Source organism: Phocoena sinus, chromosome 3, assembly GCF_008692025.1.
Source record: "Phocoena sinus isolate mPhoSin1 chromosome 3, mPhoSin1.pri, whole genome shotgun sequence".
NCBI lineage: Eukaryota > Metazoa > Chordata > Mammalia > Artiodactyla > Phocoenidae > Phocoena > Phocoena sinus.
Genome location: NC_045765.1, coordinates 36,285,109 through 36,311,576, shown reverse-complemented (window position 1 = coordinate 36,311,576; position 26,468 = coordinate 36,285,109). Strand labels below are relative to the sequence as shown.

Here is a 26,468-nt window from a genome sequence, read left to right as displayed (position 1 = left end):
TGTTCTTTAGAAAAATACAGACTTTGTGGTTAGACCCAACTTTATGTCCTTGTTCTGTTTGACTAGCTGTGTGACCTTGGGGAAAACTTTTAACCTCTCTGAGCCTCAGTCTTATCATTTGTAATAATAATGCCTATCAATGTCATCCATTTATACAATATTTGAGTTTCTATTGTGCAGCAGGCATTGTGCTGGGCTGTGTGGATTTCACAGCAAAGAAGACAGACAGGAGCTCAATCCTTGTGGCTCTTACAGTCTAGTAGAAGGAGTTATTATAATCAAGTAAATAAATACTCAAGATTGTTACAGATGTGATAAATGGTATGAAGGAAACGGGGTGATGTAATAGAGTGAGCTACTTAAGTGATATTTAGGCAAGACCTGCAGAATGAGAATGAACAAACCATGGGAAGAGCTGTTAATGGCATCAGGCAGAGGGAAAGTGGAACAGAAAGGTCTTGAGATGGGGAACATATTGTGTTTTAGGAAGGAAGAGAGTAGTCAGCACCCAAGAGGGACAGTGGTACAAGATGAGGTCAGAGAGGTAGGTAGAGAGCAGCTTACATAGGCCTTATGGGTCATGACAAGGAATTTTAGATTTTATTCTAATCAGACTGAGAAGCCAGTGAAAATGGTTAAGACTTGAACAGGACTCGTGTGTTTAAAAGATCAGTCTGGTTACTACTGCATGGTGATGGGATCATAGGAAGAAAGGGTGAAAGTAGGGAGGCCAGGGTTGTTGTAAGGATTACCTACAATTACAAATGTAAAATAATGCGCACACCCCCGACACACCTAAGTTCTCTATGAATGTTAGTTAGCTGTTTTTCTGGAAGATCTAAGCCTCTCTTTTCTGGTACTGTAGACATTAGCTTCATGTGGCTGTTGAGCATTTGAAATGTGACTAGTGCAACCATATTAATGGTTTTATTTCATATTAATTAAATTTAAATTAAAAAACTAGTATTTGACTCAGTCATTTGGGAAGTATTTTTGAAAATTTTGGATATATGAATCTATTTTTTTAACTGTAAATTTTATGAAATCTGAGTACAGATTCAAGTTTTTTTTTTAATTAATTAATTAATTTATTTTGGCTGCGTTGGCTCTCCGTTGCTGTGCGCGGGCTTTTCTCTAGTTGCGGTGAGCGGGGGCTCTTCTTTGTTGCAGTGCGCGGGCTTCTCATTGCCGTGGCTTCTCCAGTTGTGGAGCACAGGCTCTAGGCATGCAGGCTTCAGTAGTTGTGGCACGTGGGCTCAGTAGTTGTGGCTCGCAGGCTTACTTGCTATGCAGCACGTGGGATCTTCCCAGACCAGGGCTTGAACCCATGTCCCCTGCATTAGCAGGCAGATTCTTAACCACTGCACCACCAAGGAAGCACCCTGCTAGAACTTTAAAAATTGCATACATTACCGAATCCAAGCTTGTACTGCTCACCACACGACAGGCCAATAAATCAAGAGACGAGGGGCAAAGAATAGTGACTTTATTCAGAAAGCCAACAGACCGAGAAGATGGTGGACTAGTGTCCCAAAGAACCATCTTACCTGAGTTAGAATTCAGGCTTCTTTCATACTAAAAGGGGAGGGGATGTGGCTAGTTGTTGCAAACTTCTTATGCCAGAAATCCTTTATTCTTGCAGCTGTCCACATAGATGTGGTCACAATGTTCCTATAAACCTCCAACAAGCCAAATGTTATTCTCTGTTCTGCAACTTTTTAATGGGAAAGTGTTATACCTTTAAAGGTCAGAGCCTTGAGAACGAGCTGTCTGGTCTACTGCAGGCTATAGGCAACATTCTTTTACGAAGGTACAGAGCCAGCATGACTAAGCACAGGCGACAGAGCACAAGGTTTAGAGCTAAAGGAATAGATCTAACATGGGGTCAGGTTTGTTCTTCTCTGTTACACATACATGTCTCACATCTATTACTATTGGACATGCTGATCACAGGGAAACAGAAATCTAGAAATTTACATGCACAGGATGTTAGCTCTTGATTATGTCTCCTATCAATTTGAAAATTAGAACTGGAAAAAAATAAAAAGCCATAGCATCCTTTGGAAACACTATAAGAATACAGGATCTACCTGTTAATTATATATTTTTATATACATCCCTGACTATTCCTGGATATTGGACCCTGCTTTAGCAAATTCAAGCACCCCAACTCTGGAAGAAGGAGCCCAGGACTTAGAGGATACCGGAGTGTAAAGCTTGTCCCCAAAGCTGGGCTCAGTAGCCTTGTGGTATTAATATATTCACATTGAGCACAAAAAGGACTGAATCAGTGTAGCATAGACTTAAATCTCTAGCTCCAGGGAGCATAGATGCACAGAGCCTCCTAAAGTTTTAGTACAGTGTGTACATAATAAGTCACTGGGAGAGGCAGGAGTGATTTCCATCTCTGCCTGCAGATTCTCCACAAAGCAATTAAAATAAATTGCTTTAATTTAAAATACAGTTAAAGTTTGAGCTGGGGTCTGTACAAAGTGTTTTAGGTTCGTTATCCCATTTAAGCTTCATGAAACTTTCCGAGGTAGGTGTTAAGGTTTAGTGACTTGTCCAAAATTATATCACACAGCTGCTAAGAGGCAGAGCAGGGATTCAAACCCAGGCAGTCTGACACTAGAACTTACACTCTTAACCACCATACTGGGCAACAATCCCGTTGCCATGCCAGTGACCCAGAGGAGCACCCTTGAGTATAAGACTCCTTCTCTAATATCTTCCATCACTTCTACCCATTGCTGAGACTTGCTTACCCCCTTCCTAGTCCCTGCTCTGCTCCCAGCCCAGAGCTAGCTGGCCCAGACCAAGTGGGCAACTCCTTATGATTGAGAGATGGGCATGTGCCACTAAGAAACCACCCAGCTGCTCCGCCCCCCCGGGAGAAAAGCAAAGAGTAAATGATTATTTTACTACTCTCCAGATTTATTGCTGTACCCACCACAGGGTCTAGTATGCTGCCTAGCATTCATTCATTCATTATCTATTCATCCATGTTCAGCTTCCACTCTTTCAACAAACTTAGGTGCTCAGTCCCTTGTCTGGGGGGGTGTGAATGAAAACTTCACACATATTATCACTATTAATAATATTATTGGTTATCATTAGTAACACAAGTAATAATTAAATTACTATTAGTAATTGGTCATAATAGTGGTAATACTATAATACCTTCGTTAATAATAATGATTACAATAACAGCAAATATTTATTGGGCACTTGCCATGCTAAGTGCTATTAATATTAAAGTATTTTTTTCTATCTTAAGCCCTTCACCTTCTGTGTTTAATTCTTACAACAATGGTATAAGGAAGTTCCAGAAGTCTCAAAATCTTCTTACACAGCCCATCAGAGCACTGAGTTACTCAGTGTTTTGGCCATAAATTCCTGAAAGAGGTTCATTCACCCATGTGATAACAGGATGTTCACTGACCCCTTAACAACTGTAAACAAGACAGACATGGTCTTTGCGCTGGGAAAATAACAGAACTGCCCTCTAGATGAAAAACATTTCTTTTCCTTTTACAGAGGGGTTGTAAGCACAAAGAGACAAAATCTCCATGGTTCCCAGAATTGACTGGTGGGCTTGCATCTCTAAAAATGTTTCTTGCTTTGCGCTCTCTACCTCAGCAACATCCGACTGCTTATCATTCCCCAGAATGCTCCTAATATTTTCAAGATGTCCTTCAGCCTCTCCAGTTTTTGTCCTCTTAATGAATTATTCCTCTTTCAACAGACTAACTCAAATATCTTATTAGTGAAGATCTACCAAATTGGTCCAACTGGATGTTTGTTCTTCTTGATGTTAAAAGAAAAGAATGGATTGCTTCTTCCTTTAGGCTCAGTAGTGCCTTTATCCCCCCTTTCCCCTCCCCCACTAGCCTGTGCGTTCCTTGGGATGGGGGACGGCAGGGACTGTTTCTTATTAGGTTTCCAGTACACAGCTATTGTCACAAGCCCTGTCACATGTTATTATTGTCTCTCACATTAATTAAATATTATGTGCCAAATCCTGTGGGTCCTTGTCTTCTAGATTATATCATTTCTTTCTGCCAAAAAGCTAAAGAGGGAGGAACCATTGTTACCCATCCCAATTTTTACGTATGAGGTAAATTTATATATTAAGCTTAGAAGCATTAAGTAATTTGTCCCAGTGTCACACAGCTAGTCAAGTGGCAGAGCCAGAATTAGAAATCAAATAATCCATCTAAAGCATTTTTCACAGCATGTAGCACCTAATAAGCACATAATCAGTCAAGGTTAGCTACTAGAATTATTGTCCAAAGTTGGACAGCTAGTAAAGAAGCTGACATTGTAATGCATTTATTTAACTTATATACTTATTTAGTTTGCTCTGAAATTTATAGCCTTTCTATCACACCAGAATTTAACAGGACTTCTTAAAGATCATAAGACCTAACCACGTACCTTCTTATAGTTCTTGCTGTATTTAGAAAATTAAGAAATATTAAAAGGTTTCCAAAATTCTGATATATTTTTAATGTTTACTTTCAGTAGATTAAAGCTTTTGATTTACACAAAAATATAACTGTATGCATAACCTCATTTAGACATAAATTGAAGCAATAAATTTGATATCCTTCTGGAAAAAGTCCCTCCCAGCTATCTCTGCAATAGATTCTGTGAATTATAGAAAACTAACTAATACCCTGCTGTTCTTGCTGGTAACATGTCTGGCTACCTTAAGGGATATCTCAATTCTGTATTCCTAGTGGGCAATGCTTGGGGTCTAATAAACATTCAGTAAACATTTCTTGAATGAATGTATAGGCCAACAGTTCACTTCTGGTTCCAGGACCACTTAACACTCTCGAATATTATTGAGGACCACGAAAAGCTTTTGTTTATGTGAGTTATACCTATCAATATTTACTAGTAGAAATGAAAACATTCTAATGTTAATTTGTCCATTAAGATAACAATACACCCATTATATGCAACATAAATAATCTTTTTATAGATACTGTGTTTTCCAAAACAAAAAAATACATATAGTGAGAAGAGTGGCATTGTTTTACAGTTTTGCTAACCTCTGCCTTAATAGAAGACATCTGGAGTCTCATCACTCCTTCTGCGTTCAGTTCATTGCACTATCACAGGACACATAACCTTTAGAAAAATCCATTGTACGTTCATGAAAGAAGGAGTATGGAAAAGGCAGATAACAACTTAGTATTATTGTCAACACTGTTTTTATCTAGCGGTAGACCCCTTGAAAGACACACTTTGAGAAACATAAGAGGGAAAGCTTTATTTCTGGACAAGGTTCATGCTTCAGGTTCATGCTACTATACACGGCATAGCTGACATGAAAGAGGTCGTAACGGAGGTGTAAAAGGAACATCATAGAAACAGCCTTTCTCTTTTCCTTTTTTTCCTGCAGTGCGTAGTAGCGCGGACTCTTGCCGTAACCCAAGACGGTAACCGTCGCTCTTATTTAAGCCCGTACAATGACGTCACACAGCGACAGCAACGCCCTGTCACCCTGAGGTTTTACTACATTTCCCAGGATGCTTTGCCAACAGCGACGCTATTGGTCAGCGCCGACGGAAGAGCATCTGACTGAGCGGAAGTAGAGGATCTCAGAGGCGAAGAAGGTGAGGACGAGAGGAGCTGTGAAGCTGTGAGTAGCCCCACAGGTCTCTTTTCTTGGCGGTGAGGGACACAGCTACGGGACGAACCTTTGGGAAGGGTGGGGTGGCCCTATGGGGGCCTGAGGCCCCCACAACTCTGAGGCCTCAAACCCCTGTGTTTTTCCACTAGACCTGGGAGCGGGGAGAAACAAAATGTTGCTGTGGAGGCAAAGTCTCCGTAATAAAATCGTGCTGTTTTAAGTTTTCTTGGGACGAGCTGGAGCGAATTCGGGTTCTTGTCGCAACACAAGGGTCGTTGGCGTGATTTTACTGCGACCAGAGGGGCGGCGGTGCTGACGATCTGACTCAGCTTCTACAGCACTGGTTCTCAATTGGCTGCACGTGAGAATCACCTGGGATGCCTTTTTAAAGATACAGGGGCCCTGGCTCCACGCCAGAGCAACAAATCAGAATCTGTGGAGTATAAGATCTGGGCAGCAGAACTTGCTAAAGCGTCCCAGGTGTTAACGTTGTGCAGCCAGGGTTGAGAACCACGCTTTTCGTGGCTGATTCTGACCTCCTCGGGAATGCTGATTAGGGCCACCTGAGCCAGGGCCTCCCACTATAACCTGCGTTGGCTCTACCACACGCATGTGGGGGAAGTTGATAATTATTCTTTTGGCACAGATTGTATTTTTAGCTCCACCAGAAACTTATTTTTGAGCTTCGTGTGGTGGTGCTGGAAAGACAGGCCGTGGTTCCTTATTTACGATCTGGCTATTCGTTCTGAATAAAAATTAGAGACGCTTCATTTTTCTTGCCATTGTTTTCGCTTCTGCCTATTTTTTGCTACCCCGACAAACTGAGAGCAGTGGAAAGTGGAAGAATCACATTAAAATCGGTGTCTCGTTGCTTATAAGAAGTTCTGAAAAGGGTATCAGTTAAAATTACATTTGGCGTTATTTATGGGCGTATGATACCCTTTATGTATGAATATATAAATGAATTAGTTCCAGTGAAAGGAAGTTAGGGTGTGATTTGGGCTTTGACGCAGAAGTTTGTTTAGGTGCGATAGGTAGGATTTGATAGATAGATACCATTACCTAACATGTTTTCTCTTTCCCAGAGTTTCAGCTTCACCTCCCTCACTGATTCAGCATGGGGGAGAAGTCAGAAAACTGTAGGGTTCCAGAGGATCTGTTCAATGGTTTGAAAGTAACAGAGCTCCAGGAAGCAGAGCGTGTTGACCCTCCAGTGTCTAATGCCAAAGATCACCATTCCCAGAGCAAGGTGCTTAGCGATGTTGAGGCCCATCCCCAGGAGGACCAAGAAGAAGAGGAGTGCTTTCATGATGCAAGTGCCTCATTTGAGAAGGAAGAGCCAGGAGTGGGCAAGGTTGAGAACAAACCTGATAATGATGTGAATTCCTCTGAACTAGATGAAGAATACCTAATGGAACTGGAAAAAAACATGCCAGATGAAGAGAAAAAGGTAACTGTTTTGTTTATTGTGCATGATCTGTCATGTAAACTGCTTTTTAAAGTGAATACATGTGACTGATGCTCTATCATAGACTGCTTCATTTGTGGTAAAGAGTGACTTGCCCATCTGTATGTTTATTGTTTTAGTAGTGATGGATCTGAGATAAATCAGTGGCATGGTGGGGCAGCATTGAGTGTGTCTGCATAGCAAAGAAATTTCCTTTTTTTCCTGTGAACTTTGAGTTCTTACGTTCATCTTGTGTAATTGTTTCTAACATATATATATATATATATATATATATATATATATATATATATATATACCTTTTAGCTTTTTTTAATGATCTATGGTTGGCTGCTGAAATTCCTGTAATGGCTATTTTTTTAGTCAGACTTTATAGAATTATGGTATGCTGCTTGTTTATGCTAATCCATTGTTAGCAAAAAGACTGCCTGGATTTCCTGGTGGTGATGATTTGGCTACAGAGAGCAGTGACTGGGACCTGTGTCATTTACAGTTCGTTCTTGAGGAACAGAATTGTGTGTGATGGTAGCTGTCATTTGTTAAACACCAGAAATGTGCCAGCCACTGAGCTTAAAATGTTACTTGTGTTTTAATCTTCACAACATGCCTATGACATATACTGTTAACATCCCTATAAGAGAACAGCTTAGAGTAGTACAGTAACTTGCCTGAAATCACATATCTAATAAATAGCAGAACTGATTCTCAAACCCAGATCTCCTTGATTCCAAAGCCAAAGTATGTAGAACTTAATAACAAAAACAGCTGTCTTCCTACAAAGCAGATGTCCTAATAAAATGCACACTTTCCTGCTACTTTGCCCTGGGCTTAGTAACTGAGCAAGCCTTCACTTTGGGAAGGAGAGGCTTAGTGTCCTCCATATATCCTTCCTTCTGATCCTGTAAGCAAGGTCGCATGAAGAGTTACTGTAATATCTGAGTTTGCAAAGAACGTGATGAGATTTGTGGCTTATGCCTCTGAAGAGCTCGCTCAGTGAACAGGTTATGATGGATTGGTGCTGGACTGAGATGGTAAATGTGCAGTGTAAGAATGGGAGTGGGGAGGTAGTGGAAGGTGAGGAAAACCATCTCGTCTGTGTCCTTCCTTAGGCACTATTCATGATCAAATCTGTTGGTTTTAACATGCATATGTTAGCTTTTGTGTTAGTGTGTGCTACCAGAAGAGAAGGATAAAGGGCAGAAATGAGCCCAGTTCATGAACGACCTCACCAGAAATGGCTCGGAAAATTAAATCAAGTACCGTACAGTAACATCAGGGCAATGATTTTCCAGAAAGTGAGTGTTTGGTTCAGCTTTCACATCACTGGTGCAGGCTTTTTAGAAACATTGATAAAACGTCTATGTTAAAATGTTAGCAATGCTTTTCTAATACTTCAATATATTTTGCCCTGATATAGAGGCTTGCCATCGGTTTGACAATTGAGTGGTTTGCCTCAAAATGTTACATACTCTGCTCTCCATTCCCATTTTAAAAATTAAGGTATAATTTACATGTTGTGAAATTGTTTAAGCTCTGATGTGTACAGCTCAGTGAGTTTTTTGTTTGTTTTTTTTTTTTGCGGTGTGGCGCTGCCTTGGGTCTTTTGTTACTGCATGCAGGCTTTCTCTAGTTGCAGTGAGTGGGAGCTACTGTTGGTTGCGGTGCGCAGGCTTCTCTTGTTGCGGAGCATGGGTTCTAGGCGCGCAGGCTCAGTAGTTGTGGCACATGGACTTAGTTGCTCCGTGGCATGTGGGATCTTCCCAGACCAGGACTCAAACTCATGTCCTCTGCATTGGCAGGCGGATTCTTAACCACTATGCCACCAGGGAAGTCCCGCTCAGTGAGTTTTGACAACTGTGTACACCTGGGTAACTCACCCCAATTGTAATATTAGCTATCTTTATGCTGCTTTAATAAATATCTTTGTGAAATTAATATTAGGAAACCAGCAAAACAGATGAAGAAATGTCTCTTTGCTGCACATAAGGTTTGGTTTTATGGGTCATTGGGAAAAGGATATGTTTAAGCTTGATTCTTTTAAAGTAGACAAAGTTCAGATAATTCAACAACAAAAATAAACACAAATGGCCACAAAATGTGCAGACTTTCAGCCTCACTAATAATTTTTAAATGCAAATTAAAACATGTCTCATCTCTCAGATCAGAACATTGATCTGATGTTGACAAGAAGAGGAGGTAGGAATTCATGTACTGATATTGGGAGTTTGGATTGCTACATCATTTCTGTGGGGTACAGATATCAAATTTTTATATGACCATTTCTCTAGATCAGGGCTACCAGTGGAACCTTTTGCAATGATGGGAGTGTTCTGTGTCTACACTGTCCAGTATGGTAGCCACCGGCCATTGGCTGCCACATTTTAACAGTCATCTGGCTGTTGAGCAGTTGAAATGTGGCTAGTACAGCTGATAAAATGAATTTTTAAATTTTTTATTTCAGTTAATTTAAGTGGTCACACGTGCCTAGTGAGTACCATTTAGACAGTACAGCTTTAAACCTGATTCTCTTCTAGTCACTTATTTTAAGGAAGTTATTAAAAATATGTATAGGTATATATATAAAGATACATTGCAGGATCATTCATAATTTTAGAACTTTTAGAAAACTAGAACTAATGTTGAACAGAGGGCATTACTTTAAACATTTTTGGCATATTTATGTGGTAGTGTACAATGTAGTCATTAAAGAGATAAATATTAGTATTGGCATGGAGTAATGCCTGAATGTTAAATGTATTAATAAGCAGGTGTGATAATATGATTTATAATAAACATGTATTTGGTGTTTGTCCAGTTCCTGGCACAGAGTTCCTAAAACCTTTGGGATTTCCTAGGTGGAAAGAGATAAAGGTTCATTTTGTTACTCATAACAAGCCTCTTTCAACCACACCTGAGTTAATGTTAATGCGATGACTTTTGGAAAGCCCCTAAGGATGAGGTCTAGTTGTCAGAGTTTGGAGCTCTCAGCCTCACCCCACTCCACCCCCATCTCTGGGGAAGGAAGAGGGGCTGAAGGTTGAGTTAATCACTAATGACCAGTAATCACTAATGACCAGTGATTAATCAATCATGCTTACTTAATGAAGCCTCCATAAAAAACCCAAAGGATTGGGTTCGGAGAGCTTCGTAGTTGGTGAACACATATAGGTGGTGGGAGGGTGCACATCCACAGGGCATGGAGGCTCAGTGCCCCTTCCCACATACCTTGCCTTATACATCTCTTCCATCTGACTGTTCCTGAGTTATGTCCTTTATAGTAAAGTGGTAACCTAATAAGTAAACTGCTTTCCTGAGTTCTGTGAGCCCCTCTAGCAAATTAATTGAACCTGAGGAAGTGGTCGTGGAAGTAGCCAACTTATAGCCCATGGGTCAAAAGCAGAGGTGACTGCAACAACATGGATGGACTTGGAGGGCATTATGCTAAGTGAAAGAAGTCAGACAAAGACAAATACTGTATGATATCACTTATATGTGGCATCTAAAAAGTAAAACAAACTAGTGAATATAACAAAAAAGAAACAGACTCACAGATACAGGAAACAAATTAGTGGTTACCATTGGGGAGGGGAAGGAGGGAGGAGCAAGATAGGAGTAGTGGATTAAGAGGTCCAAATTACTACATGCAAAATAAATAAGCTATGGGGATATGTTGTGCAACACAGGGAATATAGGCAAAATTTTATAATAATTATAAATGGGGTATAATCTTAAAAAATTGTGGATAACTATGTTGTACACCTTTTATGTAACATATAATATTGTACATCAACTACAGGAAAAAAAGAAAAAATATATAAACAGACCAAAAAAAGTAGAAATGACAGCCTGGACTTGCAGTTGGTATCTGAAGTGAGGATGGAGCCAGTCTTGTGGAACTCAATGCTTAACCTGTGGGGTCTGACCCTATCTCTAGGCAGATAGTGTCAGAATTGAGTTAAAGTGTAGGACATTGGCTGGAGTCCACTGCAGAGCTGGAGTTGCTTGGTGTGGGAGAAACTCCTACACATTTGGTCACAGAAGTGTTCAGAGTGAGTGTTGAGAGTAGAGGAGACACCCAGGTGTTTTCTCTTTATAGCAGGTTATGGAACGGTCAGTGATGATTCCTTTTACGTTAAAAACCTGTGTGAAAATATGTTTATACATGAAAGTTTGGCAGGATATACACCAAACTATAAAAAGTGAGTAGCTCTAAAGGGTGTGATTATTGGGAAGTTTTCATTTATATTTAATATAATTTTGTAATGTTTGCTTTTTTTATGGTAAGCATGTATTACATTTATGATCAACAACAATAAAAGTTATTCCAATTTGAGAATATAAATAAAAATTTGATTCTTTACAACCAGGGTGGACTTTCTACTAAAGAAAAAAGCACATAAAGCTGACGTTTGAGGATTTGGGAAAGATATACTATCATAGGATATATGTATTACTAAATGTATCAAGTATTAATAGCTAAAGTCTGGGGCTTCCCTGGTGGCGCAGTGGTTGAGAGTCCACCTGCCGATGCAGGGGACACGGGTTCGTGCCCCGGTCTGGGAAGATCCCACATGCCGCGAAGCTGCTGGGCCCGTGAGCCATGGCCGCTGAGCCTGCGCGTCCGGAGCCTGTGCTCCGCAACGGGAGAGGCCACAGCAGTGAGAGGCCCGCGTACCGCAAAAAAGAAAGAAAAAAAACAAAAGCTAAAGTCTGTTATTCAAGCTGACTTGACTTGCCCTGTGGCTGAGAAGATGATCCAGGCTCAAGAGGGTGCCAGTTCTCAGCAGATCAAGAGTAACAGAGGAGGAAGGCAGTTAAGATTCATTTAAAACTGGCAAAATCTCTTAAGGAAAGCACTATGTGTGTGTTCGTTTCAGCAGCAATCTTAACTGTTTGTGAAACCTTAAATGTAGCTATGACTACCTAGAGGAATAGGATTTTAGCTTACATTTGAGATGTACTAGATCTGCAAAGCAAATAAGTGATTCTTTTTTTTTATTATTAATTAATTAATTTATTTATTTTTGGCTGTGTTTGGTCTTCGTTTCTGTGCGAGAGCTTTCTCTAGTTGCGGCAAGCAGGGGCCACTCTTCATCACGGTGCACAGGCCTCTCACTGTCGCAGCCTCTCTTGTTGAGGAGCACAGGCTCCAGACGCGCAGGCTCAGTAGTTGTGGCTCACGGGCCTAGTTGCTCCGTGGCATAGTCGGATCTTCCCAAACCAGGGCTCGAACCCATGTCCCCTGCATTGGCAGGCAGATTCTCAACCACTGCGCCACCAGGGAAGCCCCAAATAAGTGATTCTTAAAGGCTTGGCTGAGGAAGACATATCTGGTAGCAGATGAGAATTATTGCTATAATAATATTCTGATACAAAGATGCTTATATTTTGGGGACCTATGGAATATACTGCATTGTGGTGGTATTGATGTAAGAGAATCATCTTTTGTGGGCTGCTTGTCAAAATGGGGTTCTTATGCCTCACATATAAATTCTCTCATTCTTGTGCACATACTAAAGTTTGAGGACCACTGTCATGGGGCCTTGCACATAGTCTTCCTTCATTAAATAGCTGAATAATGTTTTCTCTCTCCCATGAGGGCCAGTAATTGGTCTTACAAATTACAGAGATTTTATCATTCATTTATTCAAGAAATGTTTGCATTTCTTCCACATGCCAGGCATTGTTTGAGGCACTTAGGAATACAGTGGTGAATAAGACACACATCTCTCATATGTATATTCTAGTTGGTATGGGTGGGGTGGGGGGAATGATAAGATGAAGTGAAGTAGGCATGGGAGTTGGAACCATGGGCAGGACTACTTAAAATTGGTTGGTCAGGAAAGGCCTCTCTGGGGAAGTGTCATTTCAGGAAAGATTTGGACGGGAAAAGGAGTCAAATGTGTATCTGAGAGGAAGATATTCCATAGAAGGGGAGCAGTTAGTATAAAGACCCTACAGGTTTGGCTGTATTCTTGGCATGCAAGGAGTGGAAGGGCCATTAGTGGGAGCATAGTGATTAAGGAAGAGAATCGGGGGATGAAATAAGAGAGGGTCTGATGATGGAACACTTTGTGAGCCATGGTAAGGGATTTGAATTTTTTTCCAAGTGCAGTAGGAAACAGATGGGTAGTTAAGCCAGCGGAAAGATGAAAGTTATTTCCATCTTATTAAGAGTATTCTGGTGGTTGTGCAGAGAACGCAGTGGGTGGGGGCAGAGTGGAGCACGGACACCAGCTAGGGCCTAACATGGCGGGCTGGGCAAAGATGATGGTAGCTTGAACTGTGGATCGAGTGAAGGTAAGTGAATGATTTCAGGCTACGTTTTGGAAGTGGAGTTGATGAGACATACTGGATTCAGTTGGGAGGGCTGGAGTGAGAAATAAGCTTGATTCCTTGGCTTTGGCTACTTGGTAGCTGGTGATGCCCTTTACAAATATGGAGATGATGGAGGGACTTGGAGTTCGTCAGGGCTCTGGTGATTTAATTCTTGCTTGCCAATGAAAAAGCTTTTTTATTTGTAAGCCCAAATGCAGATTTCGTCCTTTTAATGGATTTACTCCCTGGTGCCAGTTGTCGGCACATAGTGTTCATTTACAAATGCGTAGATCCAGTTAAGTAATGGATACAAAAGTCTGTTGCTTGGTGAACATGGGCTCATAACATACGGTTTCTGGGATTTTAAAACGTTTTCCTTAGGTTCTGAAACTGTAAAGGATTGTTTTTTCCTTTAAGGCTGTTTAGTCTTTAAACAGGAGCCATTATTGAAGTATTGGTTTAGTGCCAAAGTTCTATATCAGTCTTTCCCCTGTCGCTCTCATTTTTCTTAAATCCCACATTACTTAATCCTTTTGATTTCCATGTTTCTCCTGCCTCACTGCAATATTTTCATAATCTTATCAGTGTTGTAACAATGGACATGTTTGCAGGGAACAGTTCTCTTGGTTGCTTCCAGAAAGTTTTCAGTAACTTTTCTATAGTGGCCTGCATATTCTGTTAACCTTATGAGAAAACCCTTTGCCATATTTACCAATTTCTTAGAGGGTTTTCTTAGAAAACCCTTTGCCATATTTACCAAGTTCTTAGAGTTTACCAGCATTGAGTTTAATGAATGCTATTGGCAAGTGATTAAATAAAATCCTAGAATTTAAGAACTTGGAAGCGACCTTAGATTTTTTTTTAATTTAATTTTTTTATACAGCAGGTTCTTATTAGTTATCTACTTTATACATATTAGTGTATATATGTCAATCCCAATCTCCCAATTCATCCCACCACCACCGCCACCACCCCCCCAGCTTTCCCTCCTTGGTGTCCATATGTTTGTTCTCTACATCTGTGTCTCTTATTTCTACCTTGCAAACAGGTTCGTCTGTACCATTTTTCTAGATTCCACATATATGCGTTAATATACAATATTTGTTTTTCTCTTTGACTTCACTCTGTATGACAGTCTCTAAGGAAGGGACCTTAGATTTCTGATTCTGAGTTTAAACCAGGGGAAGTAAGGGTTGTTTTACCCTAAAACATTTGGAAGTTATCTGCTGATGGAGAAGTTAAAGTGGCATTCAGTGTTTCCAGTGTTTGTTAAGGAAGATCTCTTTGTGTAGATCAGTGGTTCTCAAACTTAATTGTGTCTAAGAATCACAGGAAACTTACTAAACATGCAAAGCCCTCAGAAGTGTTTGATACCACAGACTTGTGAGGTGGCATCTACTTTGTTAATAAGCATCCTCAGGTTTTTTTTGGTTTTTTTAATTGAAGTATAGTTGATTTACATATTGTGTTAGTTTCAGGTATACAGCAGAATGATTCAGTTATATTTTTTCTTGATTATATTCCATTGTAGGTTATTATAAGATATTGAATATAATTCCCTGTGCTATACAGTAAATCCTTGTTGCTTATCTCCCAGGTCATTTTGGTTCAGGTAGAACTGTGGCCACATTTTGGGAGGGCCACAGAGGGCTAGATGGACACAGATGACTAAGCTTCCAAAACAAGATGTATTGATTAACCTGTATAGTGACTCCATCCAGCATCAGAAGAGCTTAATAATAGGATATTTTCTTTTACCCTGATCTGTGCTCAAGGTCTAAAAAACTTAAAGAAAGAGTTGTTGGGCAGAATTTAAGCAGTACCAAAATAAACTTTATTTCTGTTAAATTGAGTTTGGGGAGATGGGATTTTCTGAGTTAAACAAGGATGCATTTTCAATATCAGTCATCTTTCCTCAGAAGGGTAAGACTTAATGAGAGTCAGGTTCTAACTACAACTGAAATCTAGAGAGTCTCCCTCCAAACTCCTAGTGGACTAGTAAAAATGACTTGTGGAAAGAGCAAGTGTGTCTATATCTGTAAAGCAAGTGATGTCAGATTTCAAAGAAAACAAAACTGAAGCTTTTGTTCCCTTTTTAATGATAAAGAATTCCCTTCAGAATAATTTGTAGGACTGGTGTCCCTAGGCCTTTCAGTTTGAGGTTTCCTTATCCCACCTAAATAGGACTGAAGCAGAAAGTTTTATTGCATATGCTTCCACTTTCCAGCCTTTTAGCAAGTGTGTAGCTTTTTTTAATCATCCTTTTTACCCAGGTGTGATTGATCTCTGCTTACTGTGCTTGACTAAGTTTGTCCTAAGTTTTATTTTGTAGCAGTTACTTTACAAAGCTGCAGGGGGAAGCAGATAGCTGCTGATCGAGTTACAGTATGGAAGTTAACTTGCTGATGTGAACCCCTTGTTTTTCTCCCTGTTGTCTATTAAACACATGCTCACTGTAGAATTATTTAATTAACACATTATTGACCAGACACATATTAATACGTTTTTGTTACCTGAATGTTATTGACCAGAGACGTATCAATATGTTTTTAGAGAATGATATAGTTAATTAATATCACCATGCTAAGTTGTTAGAGCTTAAATTGATCAAGGGTTCATTACACAACTTATGATTGCCGTTATCATTCACATTTTCCTCCGTTAGGTTTTTGTTCCAACCTTGTGTATATTATAAATGCAAGTTTATTACCATAATATTTTCTAAAATGACGCATCGTGAAGTTTTGAATGAAGAAGAATTTTTCAGTGAATTTTATGCAGATACTTTCTCTGATTGTCCGAGCGACATATATACGAGTGTCTCAGAAGATGATAGTTCTTCAGAGTATAGTTCTGATTCAGAGGATGTGAGTATTAGACCAATAAAAAGAGAAAAAAACCTTAGTGATTGATTCTAACACGGAAAGTGAAAATGAAACTTACGGTGCTGGAGAATGCTTCTTTGCTTCTACAGAAGAGTGGGTTGAAGACAACATTTCACGAAAATTAGAAGACTTTACAGGTGTGTCAGGTGTAACTGTTAAATATAACCACCCACAAAGTGTTAGTGAAATAACAATTTTTGGTGGTGACTTTTTCGAGTTGGTCGCTTCTCAAACAAACTTGAATCACCAACAGAATGAAAAATCATATAAAAAGTATGATGAGGCTTTAAAATGGACTGATGTGACCAATAGTGACATGAAGGATTTCTTGAATTAATAATTTTGATGGGACAAATAAGAAAGTCACACTGGAAAGAATATTGGTCGACTGATCCCTTAACATGAAATACTTATCTTTCCAAAGATTATGACGAGAAGAAGGTTCGAACAAATAATGACGTTTCTTCACTTTAATGATACCTCGGAAACTCCACTTCCTGCAGACAGAATTTCAAAAGTTAAACCTCTTTTGGATTATTTTCTACCAAAGTTCCAGTCAATCTATATACCCAAACAAGAGCTATCACTTGATGAGGCGATGAAAGTGGAGAGGGTGATGCAGATTCAAAACCTATAATCCCAGAAAACTTACAAAATAATGGAATTCTGGTCAGCATGGTTAGGGAAAGTGAAACTGGATATATATGCAACCTTGGGATTTACAACAGTGTGTCCACATCTGAAATATTGTTGAAAAATAAAACCAGAGTTTTTGAGGCTATAAGAGAGAATCGTGGTCTACCAAACCAATTAAAGGAGATATCTAAAAACCTAGAGGGGAGAAATGACATTCTTACTGAAGGGAGAAGTGATTCTTCTATGGAAAGACAAGAGGTTAGTCTACATGGTGACAACTATTCATGACGCCTCCATGGCATCTACAGGAAAGGAAGACAGGAGGACTGGCTATCAGATAACTAAGCCCACTTGTATATCAGAGTATAATAAATATATGAAAGGAGTTGATCAGCCTGATCCATATCTGGCAAACTTCAGTATCTTCCAGAAAACTTGAAAATGGTTTAAGAAAGTGGGTTTCTCTTTGAGTAATTGTGGTTTATTCAATGCGTTTAAGATTTATTGTAGCTTTAATGCACAGAATAAAATGACTTACAAGCAATTTTTGTTAGCAGTAGCTAGGGAATGGCTAACTGACCATGCTGGTGAATGTAGTGGTGGTCCCGCACCTAGTCCTTCTTGTGGCATTTCTAAAAGAGCCCCCCGCAAATATCCACCTTGTCGACTATCAGATAAAATAAAAGAACATATTCTAGAGGAAATAATACCCACAGGACTGAAAAAAAAAAAAATGCTGCCAGGAAGTGTAGAGTCTGCTCTTCCAGGGGAAAGTGCAGTGAAACCCGGTATATTTGTAATAGATGTTCTGTTCCCCTACACAGAGGTGCCTGCTATACTGCCTATCACGGGCTAACAAAGTATTAGAATGCTTTAGTAAGACATATACAAAGTTTCAAATAAAGTGCAAAAATTTGTTGATACTTACTCAAATGCGGCTGTTTCAGTGTTCACTTACATAACAAATGGCTGGCCACAGGCGTTAGTTTCTGCAAAAATCCCCTGGTCAGTAATGTGTTAAGAGAAGATTTTTTTTTAATGTAAAAAAATTTTTGCAAGTGCAAATTTTTATCATTTAATAATGATAGAAGGGATATACACTTTTAAGTTCCAAGTCAAGTGTGTTTATGTTGTGTTCACTGACCTAAAGTATAGGGAATATCCCTAGCCAGCCACTTCACTGAGTGGGTCTCTGGTGGAGAGTAGTTGTTTTATGATTGATAAGTGAATGGTTGAACACCTGACATTTTTGCCAGGTTACGCCAGTATTTAAAGTTATATCAGTTGGAGTTCTCTAGGATTTTGAGTCACAAAAAGCCATTCCAACAACTAAGCTTAAAAAGGAATTCACCTGTTTTTTTCTAGTACTTATATGGGTTCACTTTTTACATTTAGGTCTGCAATCCACTTAGTGTTTATTCTTGTGTATGGTGTGACATAGCAATCTAATTTTATCTTTTTACAAATGACTACCAACTTCTCCCAGCACTGTTTTTAAAAGTCCATCTTTGCCTCAGTGATCTAGTTAAATTTTAGTATCAACTAAGACCAAGTTTGTATCCTTTCTGAAATGCTCACCTTCTTCCTGTTTGTCAGATAATCATTTAAAACCTAACTTAGTTTATAGTGGCATTATTTGTCAAAACAGAGAACCTCAGTTAGACTCAGACTGGGACACCAGAGATTTGTGTGGTAATAAAATTTCAAAATAAGTGGAGAATTGATTAGTATAGAAGTAAGAAGCATGCAGTTGAGATGGTTTTCTGTGATATATTTCAATACTTTCATCTTTAAGAAAGTACTGTTCCCCATGTCATGTGAATTTCTTTTCTTTAAAAATTATTAGTTTGGTTCACAAAATATAGGGAAGACTAACACAAGGGCTATGCCTGTGACCCCTTGGGCTGTACTTCCCTTCCATAAACACCTTTTAGAACCCCAGACTCATGCTGCCAAAGCATTCTCTCACATCCTAACAGCTGCAGAGTATAGTATCCGACCACATGGGAAGTTTAAACAGACTCCCTGTAAGCGATGCGGGGGGTCCCTTCCAATTAGGTCTTCCAGCTGACTTTTGCCGGTATTAGGACAGCACTGGTTGTTCCAGCTGCCCATGTCCTAAAACTCTCACGAATGAACAGGTCACAGGCAAATTACGCCTGCACAGCCCTTATAACTTTTTAAAAGTTTTTAAAAAGGCCTTTCTTAAACAGGAGTGGCTAAGGCCCCTTCGCTATATCCAGTCTTCTAAGCCCCAGGCTGCCTGTGGCACCTGGATGGCAGCCCCTGGGGGTCCCGCACATCCTAGGGTGGCGATGGAGGAAGGGCAGGCCAGGCCAAGCATGAAGAGTAAACAGTCAGTTTTATTGGGCTCAGACTAGGAATCCATGGGTTTTGAGGACCTCTGTGAATTTGTCAGTTTTCTTCTCTATGTTCTTTTCGGCCTGCTTCCGTAGCCTCATGACCTGCTGCTTTTTCCAGTAATGGATCTTGGCCTTCTCCTTTCTCTTCTCCCCCAGGGCAGCTGTTACTGCCTGGTACTTCCAGCCAACCTCATGAGCCAAGGGCCCTAGGTAGGCAAACTTCCGCGTGGGCTTCAGGCTCACAACCTTGAGGGCAGCGGGAACCGCCAGCCGCTTTTTCTTGTCATAGGGTGGCGGGAACCCTTCAAACATCTTGAGGCGGTCCAGAGTGGCCTGGCCTCGCTTGGTCTTGTGGGGCAGCATGCCTCGCACTGTCCGCCCGAAGATGCGGCTGGGGGCTCGGAAGTGGTAGGGGCCGCGGGAGGGGTTGGTGTTCATACGCTTGCGGAGGAAGGCCAGGTACTTCCACTTGTTTCTGTAGAAATTGCCAGAAGTGTTGATGCCCTCACGGCGCACAACCACCACCTTTTGACCCAGAAGTACCTGCCCGGCCACGATGGTCGCCAGGCGGCCCAGGAGATGGCCTCGGCCGTTGAGCAGCGGGACCTGCCCCTCCGCCATCTTCAGCAGCCCCCTGGGAAAACATGAATTTCTTTTACCCGCTGACGCAAGAAAATAATTTCCTGGAAAACAGAATAAAATAAAAGATCCCAGGCATCCCTGTATTTGTAAAGGCAAAGAATAAGTTTTAAACACTTGCAGATTGAATTCATCCCTCTGCAAGGAATCCATTTTGCTAACTCAGTGAAAAATGGCCTTGGATTAACTATAGAAGAATAACCCAAGACCTGTGGTGCAAGTCCTTGATTCAGTGAGGTAGAGGTTTATTTTTAACATAAACCTCTACCTCAAAATGACTAAACATCAGATCTCTGGGAGTTGATGACATGTTCTAGAGCAGTGTCATCATCTTTTCAAGTGCCCTAATTCTTGGTAGCAAGGGAATTTAAAGTCACTTTTTCTTCAGGACAGTGAAACATATAAGCTCTGTGCTTATTACCTTTTTGCAGCAGTTCCTGTGCCTTGCTCAGTTACTTCCTCCTGTGAACAATTCTTTATTTCCATGCCTGTGGAAGAAAATATAGTCTTGTGGTTAAAAGCATAAAAGGTTAGACAGATCTGTCCTAGCTCCATCATTTAACTTGATGTAAAGTGGGATAATAATAGTACCTGTCGGGCTTCCCTGGTGGTGCAGTGGTTGAGAGTCCGCCTGCCGATGCAGGGGACATGTGTTCGTGCCCCGGTCCGGGAGGATCCCACATACCGCGGAGTGGCTGGGCCTGTGAGCCATGGCCACTGAGCCTGCGCGTCCGGAGCCTGTGCTCCGCAATGGGAGAGGCCGCAACAGTGAGAGGCCCTTGTACCGCAAAAAAAAAAAAAATAGTACCTGTCTCACAAAGTTGTTGTAAGGATTAAATGACTAGCACATAAAAGCACTCAGAAAGTGTAAGTTGTAGCTAAGTCAGAATTCAACGTGAGTGTAGACTGCAAAATGCTTAGGGGTCTGGAACCTCTAAGATCTCTTAAGAGTCATTTTTGGACACATTTCCCCCAAGGTGGCAAGCATAATGAATATTACAAATTTTTAGAATTATGCTAACCTCAGTCAATAATCCATAAATTATCCTTCCAGTTAATTTATGAAGAACAAATTGAGTGTTTGCCTGGGGATATGAGCTTGGGGTGAGAGAGAGGGTATTACAGATTTGGAAGGGGCACATAGGAAGTTTCTGAGTTCTGGCAATTTGTCCTCTTTGTGTATTTTGTAACTGCAGTTAAGTGCATATACATTTATAGCTGTTATATTTTCTTGAGTTATTGACTCCTTTATCATCATGAAATGTTCCTTTTTTGTCTCTAGCAATATCTCTTTTTTTAAAAACTATTTTGTCTCATACTTCTATAGGCATTGCTATAGACTAAATGTTTTAATCCTCCCAAAATTTACATCTTAAAAACTAACTCCCAATGTGATGGTATTAAGAAATGGAGCCTTTGGGAAATTATTAGGTCATGAGGGTAGAGCACTCATAAATGGGATTAGTGCCCTAGTATAAGAGATCAAAGAGAGCTCCCTTGACCATTCTGGCATGTGAGGCTATGGTGAGAATACCCCTATGATCCAGGAAGCAGGCCTTCACCAGACAGTGAATCTGCCAGTCCCTTGATCTTAGACTTTCAGCCTCCAGAATGTTTGTTGGTTATAAGCCACCAGTCTTTGGTATTTTTGTTGATAGCAGCCCAAACTGACTAAGACAGCTACTCTTTCTTTTATGGTTAACTGTTTGCATGATATATTTTTTACATCCTTTTATTTTCACCCTACTTGTGTCTTTGAATCTAAAGTGTGTCTTATAGATAGCATATGGTTGGATCTTCTTGATTCCAGTCTGACAATCTCTGCTGTTTGGTTAGAGTGTTTAGTCCATTCACATTGTGCTATTGACATGGTTATACTTATATCAGCCATTTTGTCTTCTGCATGTCTCTTGTCTTTTTTATTCCTGTTTCTTTCACTGCCTTCTTTTGTGTTAATTTTTTTAGTGTATCATTTTAATACTTCTGATTTTTTAACCATCTGTTTCTTAGCCAAAGTTTCCTAGTGGTTGCTCTATGGTTTACATTACGCATCTTATTACAGTCTACTTTAATGCTACGTAATTCCAGTAAAAAATAGAAACTTTGCCTCAGTATAGCTCCATTTCCTCCCCCTTCCTTTGTGCTACCATCATCATATATTATATCAATATATTTTGTAAACCCAACCATATAGTGTTGTAATTATTTTCTTATAAATCTTTCTGCCTTTTAAAGAAATTAAAAGAAGAAAGAAAATAACGTATTTATAGAACCTTTGATGTATTTACCATTTCTAATGATCTTCATTTCTTCATGAAAATTTACCATCTCCTTTCAGTCCAAAGGACTTCTTTAGTATGTCTTGTAAGGCAGGTATGGTAGCAGCAAATTCTCTGTCTTTATCTGTGAATGTTTTTATTTTGCTTTTGTTTTGAGGTATGGTCTTGCTAAATATCTAATTGTTGATTGACAGTCTTTTTTCTTTTACCATTTTGAATGTGTTGTTATACTGCCTCTGGCCTTCATTGTTTTTGGTAAGAAATCAGGTATTAATAGTTTTGCTGTTCCCCTGTACCTGATAAGTTGTTGTTAATTTCATTGTGTTCAGATTTTCTCTTTGTCTTTGAATAATTTGACTCTGGTGTCTCTAGATACGGATCTACATACTTGGGGTTTGCTGAGCTTCTTGGATCTTTAGATAACATTTTTCACCACGGTTTTGAGATTTTCAGTCATTGTTTTTCAAATATCTGTTCTGTCTCTCTTTTTATGGGACTCCTATCACATATATTAATGAAGGGTCTGTTCATTTTTTTCCATCTTTTTTTTCTGCCTTTAGTTCTTCACACTGGATGTCTGTTGCTCTAACTTCAAGTTTACTGATTTCTCATGCCAATTCAAATCTGTTGAGCCCATCTGTGAATTTTTTATTTCAGTTATTGAACTTTTCTTCTTTGTTTTCTTGTTCTGTTTTTTTTTAAATAATTTCTGTCCCTTTTTCATGATTCTCTTTTTTAATCGTTGTCATCATGCTCATTTAAGTCTTTAAACACATTCCTTTTAGTTTTTCAACAAATTGTTTATAGCTGCTTTATTTTATAACATCAGCATCTTAATTTTTTAAAATTTTTATGGAGTTTAGTTGATTTACAACGTTGTGTTAGTTTCAGGTGTACAGCAAAGTGAATCAGTTATATATATATATATATATATATATATATACACACACACACACATTCTTTTTCAGATTCTTTTCCCATATAGGTTACCACAGAATATTGAGTAGAGTACCCTGTGCTATACAGTCAGTCCTTATTAGTTACCTATTTTATATATAATAGTGTGTATATGTTAACCCCAAACTCCTAATTTATCCCTTCCTACCCCCTTTTTCCCTTTGGTAACCATAAGTTTGATTTCTGTGTCTATGAATCTGTTTCTGTTTTGTAAATAAGTTCATTTGTATCATTCTTTATTAGATTTCACATATAAGTGATATCATATGATACTTGTCTTTCTCTGACTTCACTTAGTATGGCTGTCTGTATGTCTTTGGAGAAATGTCTATTTATATAGTCCACCCATTTTTTGATTGGGTTGTTTGGGGTTTTTTTGATAGTGAACTGCATAAGTTGTTTGTATATTTTGGAGATAAATCCCTTGTCAGTCACATTGATTGCAAATATTTTCTCCCATTCTGTGGGTTGTCTTTTCATTTTGTTTATAGTTTCCTTTGCTATGCAAAAGCTTTTAAGTTTCATTAGGTCCCATTTGTTTATTTTTGTTTTTATTTTCATTCCTCTAGGATCAAAAAAGATCTTGCTGTGATTTGTGTCAAAGAGTGTTCTGCCTGTGTTTTCCTCTAAGAGTTTTATAGTGTCTGGCCTTACATTTAGGTCTTTAATCCATTTTGAGTTTATTTTTGTGTATGGTGTTAGGGAGTGTTCTAATTTCATTCTTTTACATGTAGCTGTCCAGTTTTCCCAGCACCACTTACTGAAGAGACTGTCTTTTCTCCATTGTGTATTCTTACCTCCTTTGTCATAGATTAGGTGACCATAGGTGCGTGGGTTTATCTCTGGGCTTTCTTTCCTGTTCTATTGATATATATTTCTGTTTTTGTGCCAGTACCATACTGTTTTGATGACTGTAGCTTTGTAGTATAGTCAGTGGTGTCAGTTGTACCTTGTCCTTTTTCATTTCTAATTTTTTTATATATAAGGTAATTATTGATATGTACATTCATATTGTCATTTTCTTAATTGTTTTCTGCAGGTCTTTTTGTTTTTGTAGGTCTCTTGTGACTTGATGACTATCTTTAGTGTTGTGTTTCTTTTTCTTTTTTGTGTGTGTATCATAGTTTTTTGGTTTGCAGTTCCCATGAGGTTTTGATATAACAGTCTATATACAGAAAAGGTTGTTTTAAGTTGCTGGGCTCTTATTTTCAAATGCAGTTCCCATTTTCTGCATTTGTACTCTCATCTGCTCGTGGTTGCTGGTTTTGATATCCTATTCGTGTGTGGATTATTTCCTGCTGTTACTATATGTTTACCTTTACCAGTGAACTTTCCCATTTGTGATTTTCTTGTTTCTAGTTATGGCCCTTTTTTTTGTTGTTTCTTTTCCCCCTACCTAGAGAAGTTTCTTTAGCATTTGTTTTAAAGCTGGATTGGTGGTGCTAAATTCTCTTAGCTTCTGCTTGTCTGTAAAGATTTTGATATCTCTGTCAAATCTGAATGAGAGCCTTGCTGGGTATTTTTTTTATTATTATTATTTTTAAATTTATATTTATTTATTTTTGGCTGCATCAGGTCTTAGCTGTGGCACACGGAATCTTTCGTTGTGGCACACGGGCTTTTCTCTAGTTGTGTGTGGGCTCTGTAGTTGTGGCACATGGGCTCTCTAGTTGTAGCACTCGGCATGTGGGCTCTTAGTTCCCCAACCAGGGATCGAACCAGCGTCCCCTGCATTGCAAGACAGATTCTTAACCACTGCACCACCAGGGACGTCCCTAGGTAGAGTATTCTTATTATACACATATGAGTTTATACATGTCAGTCCCAGTCGTGCAGTCATCACACCACCATCCCCAGCAGCCTGTGGCTTTCCCCCCTTGGTGTCCATACGTTTGTTCTCTACATCTGTATCTCACCTTCTGCCCTGCAAACCAGTTCATCTGTACCATTTTTCTAGGTTCCACATACATGCATTAATATACGATATTTGTTTTTCTCTTTCTGACTTACTTCACTCTGTATGACAGTCTCTAGATCCATCCGTGTCTCTACAAATGACCCAATTTCTTTCCTTTTTATGGCTGAGTAATATTCCAATGTATACAATGAGGTGATACCTCATTGTAGTTTTGATTTGCATTTCTCTATTAATTAGTGATGTTGAGCAGCTTTTCATGTGCTTCTTGGCCATCTGTATGTCTTCTTTGGAGAAATGTCTATTTAGGTCTTCTGCCCATTCTTGGATTCGGTTGTTTGTTTTTTTAATATTGAGCTGCTTGAGCTGTTTGTATATTTTGAAGGTTAATCCTTTGTCCATTGATGCGTTTGCAAATATTTTCTCCCATTTTCAGGGTTGTCTTTTTGTCTTGTTCATGGTTTCCTTTGCTGTGCAAAAGCTTTTAAGTTTCATTAGGTCCCATTTGTTTATTTTTGTTTCTATTTCCATTACTCTAGGAAGTGGATCAAAAAAGATCTTGCTGTGATTTATGTCATAGAGTGTTCTTCCTATGTTTTCCTCTAAGAGTTTTATACTGTCTGGTCTTACATTTAGGTCTCTAATCCATTTGGAGTTTATTTCTGTGTATGGTGTTAGGGACTATTCTAATTTCATTCTTTTACAGGTAGCTGTCCAGTTTTCCCAGCACCACTTATTGAAGAGACTGTCTTTACTCCATTGTATATCCTTGCCTCCTTTGTCATAGATTAGTTTACCATAGGTGCGTGGGTTTATCTCTGGGCTTTCTGTCTTGTTCCATTGATTTGTGTTTCTTTTTCTGTGCCAGTACCATACTGTCTTGATTACTGTAGCTTTGTAGTATAGTCTGAAGTCAGGGAGTCTGATTCCTCCAGTTTGGTTTTTTTCCCTCAAGACTGCTTTGGCTATTTGGGGTCTTTTGTGTCTCCATACAGATTTTAAGATTTTTTTGTTCTAGTTACATAAAAAAAATGCCATTGGTAATTTGATAGGGATTGCATTGAATCTGTAGATTGCTTTGGGTAATATAGTCATTTTCACAATATTGATTCTTCCAATCCAAGAACATGGCATATCTCTCCATCTGTTGGTATCACCTTTAATTTCTTTCATCAGTGTTTTCTGCATACAGGTCTTTTGTCTCCCTAGGTAGGTTTACTCCTAAGTACTTTAATCTTTTTGTTTCAATGGTAAATGGGAGTGTTTCCTTCATTTCTCTTTTAGATTTTTCATCATTAGTGTATAGGAAGCAAGAGATTTCTGTGCATTAATTTTGTATCCTGCAACTTTACCAAATTCACTGATTA

The 26,468-nt window shown here is 39.3% G+C and overlaps 2 protein-coding genes across 5 annotated transcripts in view; one reads left to right on the top strand and one right to left on the bottom strand.

Annotated features, from left to right (window-relative positions):
• TTC1 (tetratricopeptide repeat domain 1) overlaps positions 1-26,468 on the top strand; it is an 81,180-nt gene that overhangs the window by 20,637 nt on the left and 34,075 nt on the right. For 2 of the 4 annotated variants that reach the window (XM_032627421.1, XM_032627425.1), the window contains exons 3-4: positions 5,414-5,653; positions 6,730-7,094. In XM_032627421.1, coding sequence (XP_032483312.1) covers positions 6,762-7,094 — 333 coding nt within the window. In that variant the 5' untranslated portion in view covers positions 5,414-5,653; positions 6,730-6,761. Of the gene's footprint in view, positions 1-5,413; positions 5,686-6,729; positions 7,095-26,468 lie in introns of those variants that run through there. The other 2 variants (XM_032627423.1, XM_032627424.1) reach the window with 2 other exon arrangements.
• On the bottom strand, positions 19,284-20,576 carry LOC116751476 (60S ribosomal protein L13a-like). The gene is made up of 3 exons (XM_032627426.1): positions 20,542-20,576; positions 20,372-20,438; positions 19,284-19,945 (listed from the first exon to the last, which is right to left on the bottom strand). The coding sequence occupies exons 2-3, from the start codon at positions 20,434-20,436 to the stop codon at positions 19,321-19,323; spliced, it is 690 nt and encodes a 229-aa protein (XP_032483317.1). The 5' UTR covers positions 20,437-20,438; positions 20,542-20,576; the 3' UTR covers positions 19,284-19,320.

What these genes read in the sequence shown, in the direction of transcription:
- LOC116751476 (XM_032627426.1), bottom strand. Translation starts at nt 20,436, where the DNA reads ATGGAAATAAAGAATTGTTCACAGGAGGAAGTAACTGAGCAAGGCACA. An exon ending in ACAGGAACTGCTGCAAAAAG is followed by an intron (nt 19,946 to 20,371) that starts GTAATAAGCACA and finishes ATGTTTTCCCAG; the next exon opens with GGGGCTGCTGAAGATGGCGG.